This window comes from Peromyscus californicus, unplaced genomic scaffold (genome assembly GCF_007827085.1).
Source record: "Peromyscus californicus insignis strain IS unplaced genomic scaffold, ASM782708v3 Scaffold_5__1_contigs__length_169319896, whole genome shotgun sequence".
Taxonomy (NCBI): Eukaryota; Metazoa; Chordata; class Mammalia; order Rodentia; family Cricetidae; genus Peromyscus; species Peromyscus californicus.
In genome coordinates, this window is record NW_026294573.1 from 4,124,739 (window position 1) to 4,138,306 (window position 13,568).

Consider the following 13,568-nt stretch of genomic DNA (forward strand, 5'->3'; position numbering starts at 1 on the left):
CTTGCTAACCAGCTAGACTGGCTAGCCAGTATGTCCCAGGGATCCTTGTCTCTGCCTTCCCAGCCCCAGGCTATGTGGGTGCTCATGCTCCTGTGGCACAGTCCTGACTGAGCCATCTCTCTAGTCCCCTCTACCTGCAGCCTTATGGAGACAGCAGACACCCTGCAATCAGTCCCTCCCTTCTTCCCCAAGCAAGCAACCACCAGTCTAACCCCCAATCTGGACAATTGTTGATTCAGCCAACGGGGTTCCCTACAATGAAGCTTCTACCAACTGGCCATGTCCATGAGAAATGAACAGCCCATCATCTTGCGATGCAATCCCCACAGTGGTTGCCTCTTACAAAGACCAGCATCAAGTCCCTGCTTGCTTTAGCATTTATCAGTCTAAGGGATCACATCACCAGGTGTCCACACTGACTTCCAGGCTCTCCTGAAATTTTCTGACTTTAAAAGGGACAATTGTCCCCTTGCTAGAATCCTTACCTTCCATTAAGCTGTGCCCCCACCCCCACAGAAGGCTAATCACCCCAGACGGCAAGTATCCCAGGTATTTGGTCAGAGTTGAATCTCAGCACCTCTGGCAAGGCACCAGCAGGGAGACCAACCTGTCCATTGGACTGCCTACTGCTGGGAGGGCAAATACACCTTCACCCCTGAAAGGCTGGGGCTGTGGAGGCCTCTCTAAACTAAGTTTAGAAGTGAGTAAGCCTCCCATGTAAATACTTCCTGGGCTGCACCAACACTCAAGGGAGGGGCACCGGGAGCCACCGTAACTGGCAGGGAGCAAGCCTGTGCCAGCACTGTTTTATAACTTCCATGAACTGAAGTCACAGCTTAAAACGCCAGTGTTTCTGTGCCAACACTTCCAATAGACAGGTAAGGCACAAGGCCAGACGTAAAGGTCTAGGAGGGGCCCTGGACACAGAGATGCTATGGCACGCTTAATATAATTCAAGTTTACTCTTCACGGTGCCCATTGGAAAAAGGCATCTGTTTGGAAAGCGATTCTCCAGGCCCAGAGGGGAGGTAGCAGAGAGACAGGAGACTTTTCTCTGTGCCCAAGGCAACTAACCACTAAAGAGAAGGTTAACAGGTTGTGTGAAGTAGAAAAAAAGAAAGCAAGCCTTGCACAGTAACAGTACCCACGTGTCAGCCACTTTAATACAAAACGTGATCAACATTCAAATACAGGAGTTTAGAAAGGCATAGAAAACCCAGGGAGTTTCCATTTAATTTATTACAGTTCCAGAATCTGGGACCATTTTTTAGAAGCATATGCTAAATCAACCCAGGGTTAATTTTTTTTACAGCCAAACTAGAAATTACCACATGGGAACATCAACACAACAAACAAGATCTGTAAACCCAAGTCACAAATTTGAGAAATTCTAATCACGAGGGGGCCGCACCTATAGGTCTAAAGGAACTGCTGCCTCCTGCAAGGGCAGAGAAGAAAACCAATACAGTTCTGCTTTAAGAAATTTGCATAGAAATAGAAAATGCTGGAACCTTTGCTACAAGTGAGATTGCAAAGCCTCAACATGTTAAACTCAACCCAAGAACCATGTGTTTACTTGGAGGTGCAGCCGGGGCAGGGCTCAGACATTCGATTTCCAGCTGACTGACGGAGCACAGGCCTCCGGTGTGGCCAGCAGCTGTAAGCAAGCCCTTCCAACAGTTCATACTGTGTTAATAGAAAGCATAGCAGATGAGATGCTCCTACAGAATTCAGACTTCAAAGGAGTCCCTAAGGTGTCGGGAACTTTTTCAAAGTAACCCTTGACAAAGATATCTTCCTGCCTTTCAAATTCTTCCACCGGTCAGTTCTCCAGGCACACCCCACAAGGCCTTTCTCTGCCCCAGTGCCCTGCAGGTGCACACTGCTTGGACATTTTGCAGTGATGGAGATTGAACCTAAGGCTTTGAGCATGTTAAGTAAGAGCTCTACCACTGGACTATAGCCCCAGACTAAGACTTTTATCACTAAGTCCAGCTGTGATCTTAAGTGACAGCTTTAGCAGCAATTTCCTGGGCAACTTCCACCTTTGCCTCATTCACTCACCTCCACCATCACTATGTTCCCCTCTCTGTAAGCCTCCTGAGCCGGGTCATGGAAGAGTTCCCCCTACTGGGAACATCTGGAAGCTGTCTTCAGCACCCTCTGCTGGAGGCTAAAGAAACAGCTTGTTACAAAGACTTGGTGAACAAGCTGTGGTTTCATATATATTTTTTTTTTTTTCCCCGAGTCTCACTACCAGCCCTTGCTGACCTCTGACTCACAGATATCCTATGGAAAGCCACCTAAAGGCAGGACGTCCAGCATATTTACAAATCCTTTTATAAAGAGCAGAATATGCAGCGGTGACACTAAATATCACCTCTTATTTCTACAGGAAGGAAAAAGGTTAATGCACACAACTGTGAGCAACTTGTCATCCAAACCAATGTCCCTGAAACCTGTACTGACTGCCATTTTCCCAGGAAAGTCCCACAAAGACATCGCCTGCTTGTTCCTAATGGGGAGCAAGCATACCACACTGTATTCTCAAACCTTTCTGAGAGGTACCAGGCTTTTTAAGCCTCAGGTTGGCTGCCATGAGCAACCCACCCTCTCATCTACCACCCAGGGTCAGACACAGTCCCCTAACCCTAGCTCTGCTTGGGCATCACTACTGGAGAGCTGAAATTCTCAAGCAGAAAAGTGTCTATATACAAATGAGCCGCAACCATTTAAAGCTAGGCCCTGTCACTTCCAATTTCCTGTCCAACCCACACTGTAGAGATACAATGATAAACCACAGGTTTTGTTCCTAAATTTTATTTATGAATTAATACAAAACATTCCAGACCAATGTGTCTTAATCCTCATCCTCCTCCTCCTCCTCGTCCTGGTTGATCTGGAAGTAACGCAGCTCGTAGCTCTCTTTGCTGTTGGCGACAACACGCAGCCAGTCTCGGAGATTGTTCTTCTTCAAATATTTTTTGGTGAGATATTTCAAATACCTGCAGAGAAAGAACACTTCAGAACTACACCAGACTTGTGGCTTTCTTGCCACAATGTTTCTGAAACATTTAACTTCATAAAACACAATGAAAACAACTTTAGGATGTTTTTTCAACCCTCCAAACCAAGGACAGGCCAAGTGTACACCTAAGCCAATACTCTAACAAGACTAACGTCTACCTAAATCCCTAACTTGCCAACAAAGGTGAGGGAGGACGTATCAGCACACACCAGCTGGTCCCCTAAACAACAGCAAACACCTACAAATGGTCTGCAGTGACCACTGGAGAAAGATCACAGTGGAGAAAGATCACAGTGGTCAGCTGACAATTACCCATGATTTAACACCTTTGCTGAGAACCACTAACTTCCCAACCAAATCCAAGCACTCCCACATCCTTCTGCAAGCCTCCCTGAGGTGGCGGATAGGGGTTGTCAGGGCTATTTACCAATGCTCTGAGTCCCCTAACTTCTTCAATGGGATGGCCATAATCTAACACATGGGCACAGCATGTGCCACCCAGCCATTCCAGAGCTGAGACTCTTATTAGGAGATGGGTCCCACTGTTACCTAGAGTGGCCTCAAACTCTGGTACAATCTGGTATGATCTGTCCTGCCTCTCAAGTTTCTTCAGGTCTCTTCCCTCCTAAAGGTGCTGCACATGCTAGACAAACATTCCCCACACCTGAGCTACCTTCTCAGCCATATTATAATTTTCTTTATCTATTTGCTGCCTTAGCCTGAATTAGCATTTCAAAACCTGCTCCTTCCACATGCCTGACTACCTATCTCACTACTGAAGATGTTATGATGTGAGATCCTGAGGGCTAGTTATTCCCAATACCATGAAGGGAGGTTGGCAAATTAACTTCACCACACCTCCATTTCTCCCACTACAAAATGGGACTCAAGATACATCATCTTTGCTGGGGGGAGGTGTGTGTGTGTGTGTGTGTGTGTGTGTGTGTGTGTGTGTGTGTGTGAGAGAGAGAGAGAGAGAGAGAGAGAGAGAGAGAGAGAGAGAGAGAGATGGTACATGTCTTTATTTTTTTAAACCCAGCACTCAGGAGACAGAGGGATCTCTGAGTTCCAGGACAGCCTGGTCTACAAAGCTAGTTCCAGTACAGCCAGGGCTACATAAAGAAGCCCTGCCTCAAACAAACAAGCCAAAAAAGGATGCCCACTCTTTGGACTCTTGGGAATACTACACAGGTAAACACCAGCTCACCAACAAGGACCCAGATAGAACCAACAACCTCACCAGCAGCCAAAAGCACGATGGTTCGGCTCTACCCAGTCTTTCCTACAGACACACAGCAGGCAATCACCAGCTGTCCTAACACATGCATTTCATCTCAGAACCGAGGGATCCACAGTCTGCGGTCAGCCCGGGCTACATAAGACCCAGTGTCATTGCTTCCCTAGAATGTGCTGCAATGAGGAGCTGAACTCCAAACTTCAGGTAGTTTCAAAACTCACAGTAAAACAGGATCAGGGGCAAGAAATAAAGATGTCCCAGACTCAGAAACACCCTTGGGTGTTTCAAAAAAAATAATGCTATTGTCATCAAGAAAGCAAAGCAAAAAAAAAAAAGAAAGCAAAGCAAAAAAAAAAAAGAAAGCAAAGCAAGCAGGCAAGGAAGGCATTTGGAAATGGAGGCAGAAAAATCCCAAGTTGAAGGCCTGCCTGAGCTACGCCCCAAGTTCTCACAGCTGGCCTAGGCAACTTAGCAAGAGTGGTATCACAAACCAACTCAAAATCAAACAAACAAAAGGGACCACGGGACAGTGGCACCTGAGAATGTACCTCAATGCCTAGTGTATACAAAGTCCTAGGGCTCAACTCTAAGTCTCCCCAAAAGAGAAGGAAGGCACCTGGCTGTGGGAATCATACTGCCAGTCAGTCCCCGGGAGACAAGCACAGGAGCGGTTCACAAGGGCAAGGCCGGCCCGAGTTACAGAGGAACACCCTCAAAATCCCAAAAAGACAAGGAAGCTCCACTCAGACTACAGTCCATGGAGTGGGGGAATGTCCTACCACCTGGATAAAAAGGCCACAAGAAGATGTCTGTGGTGCACAGCCTGCCCCACTCACCGCAGCGGGCAGCCATCATCTATTTGCTGACAAGGTCTTAATCAACAGACCCCGCCTGGCACATTCTTAAAATTTCCCTCTATTTGAAAAGCTTCTCCAGACCCCAGCTGGGAGGCAGGCCCAATTATGTCCAACTCTCCTAAATCAACAGGTCACCATTTTCATCCACATCCTCACATATCAGGGGCTAAAGAATCGGTGTCATACCCCTGCAAGGAAAGACTCCACAATAGCATCAGATCTCTCACCCAATACCATAGGAGCAATTACAAGAAACAAAACTAGAATTAAAAATGAATGCTCTCACCCAAGTGTGGTGGCAGCACCTGTAACCCCAGCTGTCAGGAGACAGGGACATGATCAGGCATCAAGGCAATCTCAGTTACATAGTGAGGTGGAGCCAGCCTGAGCTACGCTGGGGTGGGGAGCACTCTCACCACTATGATCTAACAGCAGTGGAAGCAAACAGTTTAAGAATAGCTAGATGTGGCCGCGCACCTTTAATCCCAGCACTGGCGGCACTGGGGAAGCAGAGGCAAGCAGATCTCTGAGTTCCAGCACTGCTAGGGCTATGTTATGGTGATCCTGCCTCAAACAAGCCAAACAAACAAAAAACGAACAAAACACAGCCGAAGTCTGAGTCCCTTTCAAAGCTTGAAATACTGTAGTCTGTGAACCAAATTTAGAAATGACCACAAGCTAAATAAATATAAACACTTAATAGGCCTGGAGAAGGCTCAGCAGTTAAGAACAGTTCAGATCCCAGCGCCCACACTGGGCAACTCATGACCACCTGCAACCCCAGCTCTAGGGCACCTGCATATACAAACACATAACTAAACATAAATCTTAAAAACTTTCTCCAGCATTCGAGAAGCAGAGGCAGGCGGATCTCTGTTGAGTTCGAGGCCAGCCAGGGCTACAGAGAAACCCTATCTCGAAACAAACAAACAAAAATATATATTTTATATACAACACATATCACACATACTCATTCACTGCCCTTTACACAGCTGCACAGCAAAAGGGAAGGAAGCCCCCCTCATACCTTTTGGAGAAAGGCACCTCAGAAGTGACAGTGATCTTGCTCTTGCTCCGTTCGATGGTCACAACCCCTCCGCCAAGATTCCCAGCTTTCCCGTTCACCTTGATTCTCTCCTGGAGGAACTGCTCCTACAGAAATGAGCCAGTGAGTGTAGTGAGCTTACCGGTCTCAAGGCAGACTAGTTCAGACTTTCTCCCAGCACTAAACTACAGGCATCTTTAAAATCTTCAGTCTGCATGTGAGGGTGTGTGTCACGGTGTGTGTCTGACTATCAGAGGACAACTTTGTAGAGTCACTTCTCTAAGCAGGCTCTAAGGATCAGACTCAGGTCATGAAGCTTATAAGGCAAGTTCATGAAGATGACACTATTCAACAGAATCTCATGCAATCTGAAGATGTGCTGGCACAAACATTCTTGACTGGTTCCATGCATGATGAAATGTGCGCCACACGGAAAGCCTAGAGGGCAGCACACTCATAGTCAAAGGGTAAAGAGTAAGCCAGGGAACATAATGAGATCCTACCTATCTCAACATAAAAACCAAACCAAAAGGGTCAAGAGTAAGCAGGAAACCAAGAGCCAAACTTATATGAACATGCAAAGCTGCAAGCACCCTCTGAGCCTAAGGAGCAGGAAGCACAGTTCTGAGCACTACAGAGAGAGGGAGTCTTCACCCAGTAGAAAGAGGAAAGACAAACACCGACAAAAACAATTACAGACCTGCCTGGAATCACCTGCATGGTACAGCAGAAGCGACAGGGACCCATGAGCCCAGACATACTCTGCAAAGCACCATGTGAGCCAGGGCAAGCCATTCACCTCAGGCTTCAGGGACCTCCGTCCAAAAGGACTTTTTTGTTTTGTTCTGTAGCCACTGCAATGAGATGAAGTCCCTTTCAGCTCAAAACTACCATTTTAGGGACTGAGGACGTGGCTCAGTGATAGGTCAGAATGCTCGCTTAGCATGTGTGAGGTCCTGAGTTCAACCCTGGACAACTCAAAAGGAAGTTTCTACAGCTTTTTAAAAACTCCAATAGAAACTGTTAATTGCGGTGGGACAATGATGAGAAAACACAGCCTGACTTTACTTAACAAGTCTTCTACTCTTAGCAGACATGAGTGCAAAGGGAAGGGTTTGCTGAAGGCCACAGTGGTGACACCAGGCAGGGCCAATACACAAATGCCACAGAGAAAGAAGCCACCAAGGACTGTAGACTCCCACTCTTCGAGAGGACCGAGTTCGTTTCCCAGCACCCACGAGGCAGTAACAACCATCTCTAACTCCAATTCCAGGGGATCTGGCACCCTCCTCTGACTTCCAAGGGCATAAGGCATACATGTGGTACACAGACATATATGCAGGCAAAACACACAATTACAAAAAAAATGCTTTTTTCTTTTGAAAGACAGGGTCTCTCTATGTAGCTCTGGCTGTCTTGGAACTCAGTATATAGACCAGGTTGGCCTCGAACTCAAGAGATCCACCTGCTTCTGTCTCCCAAAAGTTGGGGTAAAGACATGCACCACCACGCACAGCAAACAAACAAATAAATAAATGAATGTTGTTTTTTTTTTAATTAAGAGGGGGAAAAAAAACAAGCTGGGTGTGGTGGCACACACTTTTAATTTCAGCACTGCAGAGGTAGAGGCAGGTGGATCTTGGATCTGAGTTCAAGGTCAGCTTGGGCTACACAGTGAGTTCCAGGACAAGTAGGGCTGTTACACAGAGAAACCCTGTCTCGAAAAACAAAAACAAAAACAAAAAAGGAGAAAGAACCAAAGCCACGGAGAAGTCACTGGATAAAGGACTCAGGAGCCAACCGAGGCACATCTGAGACAGACGGGGCAGACAGTCATACAAGGTTAGCAGCCACAGGGCTAATTCCATTTGCCAAAAGGGGGCTCTAGAGACAATAATTCTAGACAAGGAGAGCATTAGGGATAATGGGAATGAGGGGCAAAAAAGTCAGGACAGGCAGGGCTGGAGATGGCTGGCTCTCAGCACCAACACGGCAGCTGACAACCACCTGGAACTAGTTCCAGAGAACCCAACGACCTGGCCCTGTCCTGGCCCCCCATGGGCACTGCACACATCCGGTGCAGACATACATGCATGTACAAAATTTAAATGAGAGGGACCTTAGGACAGCACCAAATCTGTAAAAAACAACCCCAAAGACAGCTCAGCAAGGAGTTTAAACAAACCCACACAGGCCTCAATGCTGTGGTGAGCTGTTGCCATTTGCCTAAGGATCCAGAGGCCTAGGACGAGGCTGCCCAAACAGATTAAACTCAACAAAGTCCAACAGCAATGCTGGACCCATGGAGTTTGCCAGACTGGGTAAAATCGTCTTTGGAAATCATGAGAGGAGGAAGCTAGGATGCTAGCTGTGCCACCACATGCCACAGCCCATTACACTTCCATTTAGCCTGTTGAGCTCAAGACTCAGCAATAAATACCTAACTTGCACCCCTCTGGTTAAGTGAGAGCCGTGGGACTGCCTACAAACCCAACAGAGACCTACTCCAAGAGGTTCCCAACTCTCTCAGACCTCACTGCTTCCCAGCCCAGAGGAGCAATAGAATGTCACTTACGAAATTGGCAGCATCCATGATTCCATCTTCTACAGGGTGGGTGCAATCAAGGGTGAACTTCAAAACCTGCTTCTTTTTTTTGCCCCCCTTCGCCACAAGCTTTTTCTAAGGGTACACAGAAAACAAAGATGAAGCCTCAGGTAGTGCACCCCCTCCAAAATTAAAACAACAAAGTATGTCAGAGGTATAAAAGTCCTTACAAATACAAACCCAAGGAGATGAAGGGTTCCTTTCAAAAGAATGTCAAGGGACTTGTTCTACATGCCAAGGGAAGGGGGATCATTAACACTCTTGTCCCATTCAACCTCTCCAGACACCCCAATCTTTCCAAGCATGAAGGTCTGTTAGCACATGAACCACAATGAGTGTTTTCCCAAGAAAGACTCCTTAGTTTTTACTCATCTGTCAACACGAGCATACAAGTGCCTTGCACACTCACTGTGAAATCCTTAGCCTCCATCTCAGACTACAGCACACTTCACCGTGCTGCTTAGCACCTAATCCCTGGACCTTACCACGAACAGCAGAGGAACTTGACAGTATTCTAGCTGCTATCCACCCCAGCTTACTAAAGGGGAAAGGTGTAGTCAACGATTCTCAGCCTTTCGACTGCCTTAATCCGTGAGTTAGCACTTCCAAACTACACCCGAGGGTCCAGTTCACTTTTACAAAGTAATATTCATCAATCGTCTCTCTACAGACCCCTGAAACTTGTTAGAACTTACATGCATTTCTACTAATAAAAGTTTTGCAGGGCTGGAGAGATGGCTCAGATTAAGAGCACAGGATGCTCTTCCAGAGGTCCTGAGTTCAATTCCCAGCACCACACGGGGGCTCACACCCATCTATGAGATCTGATGCCCTCTTCTGGTGTGCAAGCATACATGCAGGCAGAACACTGTATACATAATACATAAATGTTTAAAAAAAAAAAAAAGGCTTTGCATTCACACACGGCATTCATCTCCATGTTCAAGAGACCATTCACAACTTGCACTGAGTCAACTTCTCAGTTACTACAAAACTGTTACATTCAATGTGTCTTCCCACTACCAATCAAAATGACTGCTTTTAAATCTAGCCCCGGGGAAAGGACAGATCAGTAAGAGGACCTGCCCACAATGGACCCCCAAAGCTCCCACAGGATTCTAACCCAAAACCACACCAAAGCCAAAACCACAATGTAGCCAAGTTAGAAATGCTAAGACAACCGGAAATACACCTAAGAGCCCCAACTAACAGATAAAGCACCAGCTAAAACCTTATGTCCAAGTGGAGCGACCTCCAGGTAGAGCCTGACGTGAGGGCGCCGTACAGCCTAACCTCAGCCAAGAGAATGAAACCCGGCCTTCTTCGCCAACATCAGAAAGTAAACTGTGTACAGTTGCACCCTAATGAAAGCAGCTTGCCCCAGGGGTGCTAGAAGAATCCTCCTCAAGGCCAACCGAGGCTCTGAAACCTGCCACCCCGTGAAGGGCCATTTCCACTCTGCTGCCCAGGGTGGCAGGTCACATTCGTCCTCCCCGCCCCTCGCCAAAGTAACCGGGTCCGGTACACAAAGCCCGAGGCGGGACTCGAGGTCCGGATGATATCCAGCCCGCAGCACGTAAGTTCCCACGGGCTCCGGGCAGAAGCCCGATGCGCCACCCCGAGCACTCCCGGCTCTCCCGACCGCCTCGAGCCGCGGCCTCCTCCGCCCACAACGTGCTGGGCCCGGCCGCGACCCCGGCCTCCTCGGTCCCTCCCGCCAGGCCATCCCGGCCTGACGCTGCAGGGCGCAGCCCCCCACGCGGTCCTGAGCCCGAGCCAGCCCACCAGGCCCACGTGCCGCTCCGGGAGCCGCGGCCTCACGCGGAGCCATACTAACCACGGGCGCCATGGCGGCAGAGGAGGCAGAAAGGGAGGGGGGCGCACTACGCAGGCGCGAAGAGCCCGCTGCGCACAGGGCACGCAAGGAGCCAGGCAGCATTAATCGATCAGCCCTGCCTCTAGATCGCCGCTTCCCAGCCGCCTATGTAACGATCGGGCAGCTATTGGTTTTCCCAGGGCAAAGTCGTCTGACGGGAAAGGGAGGAGTCCAGATGGACGGTCCCACTGCGAACTACCGGAGGAAGACTGGACGAACCCAAAGAGAAATAAAGGGGTTAGCTCTACTTTTAAAAGTCTCGCCGGCCGGTGGTGGCAGCACTCGGGAGGCAGAGGCAGGCGGATCTCTGTGAGTTCGAGGCCAACCTGGGCTACAGAGTGAGTTCCAGGAAAGGCGCAAAGCTACACAGAGAAACCCTGTCTCGAAAAGCCAAAAAAAAAAAAGTCTCGAAAAATTAAGACAAACGTTTCCTAAACAGGAAGTTACCAGCTGGCCAGATGATAATCGAACGCAGTAACTTGAGGAGATTGGGGCTATCTCTTTTTGACCACAGAGAAAATTAGAATTCCCAATGTCTGCCAGGCCTGTTGGCTCACTCCCGTAATCCCAACACTGGGAGGCAGAGGCAGGAGGATGCCGCAAGAGCGTAGCTAGTTTAAAGCCACCTTGGACTACAATATCGAGTTCCAGGCCTACCAAGGCACATAGTCAACCCCTTTAAAAAAAAAAAGTTCCAGTACTGTATTTCTGCATCCTAAATAAAACGCCCCGCTTGGAAGTTCATGACACCCATGTGACTGTCCTTTCTTCTGCAGCTAGGAGCAGCATGCTCCAGTTTGAGTCTACAAATTCAATCTGGCGCCCTCTGCCTTCTAATTCCCCAGTTCCAAAAGCCAACGCCAGCTTTTTAGAACCTCCCAGATCTGGTCATGCAGGGTCGTGTTCAGCAGCTCTCTGCCCTTGCTGATGCTCATCAACCAACGGTAGCAAAGTGAGGGTTTCCTCCCTAGCTGTACAGCTCATTGGCATGACGCCTTGTGTTCCTAGAGTTATCCTCTAGGATCCTGAATTGTGATCACTGCACAATCCAGTTTTGTTGCCAGGAGTTCCCTAAAAGCCCGGTCTTGACTTAAAATCTTGGGCGGAAACAAACCATGCTGATGCGTCAGGTTTAAAGTCAGTGTCTGATGCCCCCTAATCGGGCGTCAATGCTGGCTGATGTTTTCTTTCCTGTTTGGTTTGATTATCTTCGGTTTTTGTTTGGTATGGTTGAGACAGAGCCTCACTCTATATCATTCTGTAGCCCAGACTGGTCTGGAGAGCACTGTGTTCCCCAAGCTGGCCTTTGACTCAGCAGTCCTCCTAACTCATTCTCCCAAATTCTAGGATTACAGACATAAACCAACATACCCAGGGGCATCTTGTTGATCTTGCCTTTGCAGTGCTGAGGCTGGGCTCTGCAAACATTTCTGCTTTGGCAGCCCTCCCAGTTAAGTCCTACAAGACGTGGCTTTGCTTCCTCCATGCCTGCTGGTGCTGTCTGCTCTTGCTTCATTCTGTCACTGACAGCTGCAATATTCCAGAAGCAACAGTGATAGTTACAGTTATTCCAATACTTCCTTTCTCATCATAGCCCCCAGCTAATCAGCATCCCTCCTCAGATGTTCAGCCTGTGGCTCGAAGACTGCATATATTCCAGAATAGTTATAAATTCAGTCCAACACATCTGTAGACCACAGCATCATGTCGTGGTGTGTGTGTGTGTGTGTGTGTGTGCGCGTGTGTGTGTGTGTGTGTGTGTGTGTGTGGTGGTGTGTGTACATGCTACAGTGTACATGTGGGGAGCAGAAGATAACTTGCAGAAGTCACTCCTCTCATTCCCAAGAAGTCATGCTGTCAGGTTTGGTGGCAAGTGCCCTTACACGCTGAACCACCTGGCTAACCCTGAAAAAACTTTAAAAAATAAATTTATTTATCGTTTTTTGGTGGGGGAGGCATACCACACTCGTGTGTGGAGGTAGAGAACAAACTTTGGGATTCTCACCTCCCACTGTTCAGGTCCTGGGGACCAAACTCGGTTTTTAGGCTCTATAAGAGGTATCTTTCCTCTCTGCACCATCCTGAGAGCCATGAAAAAAAATTAAGCAATCCCTTAAATTTTCTGTTAAAAACCACAGACGAAAGCTGGGCATGGTGGTTTACACCCGTAATCAAAGCACTCAGGAGGCAGAGGCAGGAGAATTACTACAAATTTATGGCTAGCTTGTCTGAGAGAGAAAGGAAACTCAGCCCCTACCTTAGAAAGGTTCAACATGTGATTTATTTCGGGCAAAGCCCCAAGCTCCAGAAGTCCCAACAGCCTAGACACTCACCTGCCCAATACACTAGCAAAAAAGACAAATAATAAAGAAAGGCTCTTTAATCAACAGGGAGCACTGGGAAGACAGATAAAGGAGCCTATGAATTCAAGTCTGTCTTTAAGTGGATGACAAGAAAAAGGAGATAGCAGAGGCCTGGGTGATTCCGAGCGGACAGGCGGGCAGGCTGATTGGTCAGCACCGATGTTCTGGGAGGGGCTGTGGGGAAGCCACTGTTGACATTCCTTGAGAATAGCAATCCAGTTCCAATGAGATGACTCCTCTCCCAGCTCCTCACATCCCAGGTGATTTTCTTCATGGGGTGATCTGTCCTTCAAGGCTCACTGTTGCTGGGGGTATGTGTGGTACTTTTGGACCCCTATCATAAAAGTATTTATCTGAAACACGATCCTAATTAGTCTTAACAATTTAAAAAAAAAAGCTGGAGTCAGATATCAGGGTGAAAGCTGAAAGATCAGAGAAGCAGAGCAGCCAGCCACTTCTTACCTCTATGAATGCTCATCCTGTCTCCACAAATCCTCAGACTGAATGGGCCTGAGATCCTGACTCTACCCACCTTATTTTCCTGTCTCCACCGCCCA

General features: G+C 48.0%; 1 protein-coding gene across 1 annotated transcript; it reads right to left on the minus strand.

The window, feature by feature from the left end:
* Positions 1-1,135: 1,135 nt before the first annotated feature.
* On the minus strand, positions 1,136-10,721 carry Rpl22 (ribosomal protein L22). Its single transcript, XM_052717554.1, has 4 exons — positions 10,610-10,721; positions 8,743-8,847; positions 6,150-6,274; positions 1,136-3,005 (listed from the first exon to the last, which is right to left on the minus strand). The coding sequence occupies exons 1-4, from the start codon at positions 10,709-10,711 to the stop codon at positions 2,861-2,863; spliced, it is 477 nt and encodes a 158-aa protein (XP_052573514.1). The 5' UTR covers positions 10,712-10,721; the 3' UTR covers positions 1,136-2,860.
* Between the last annotated feature and the right edge of the window lie 2,847 nt (positions 10,722-13,568).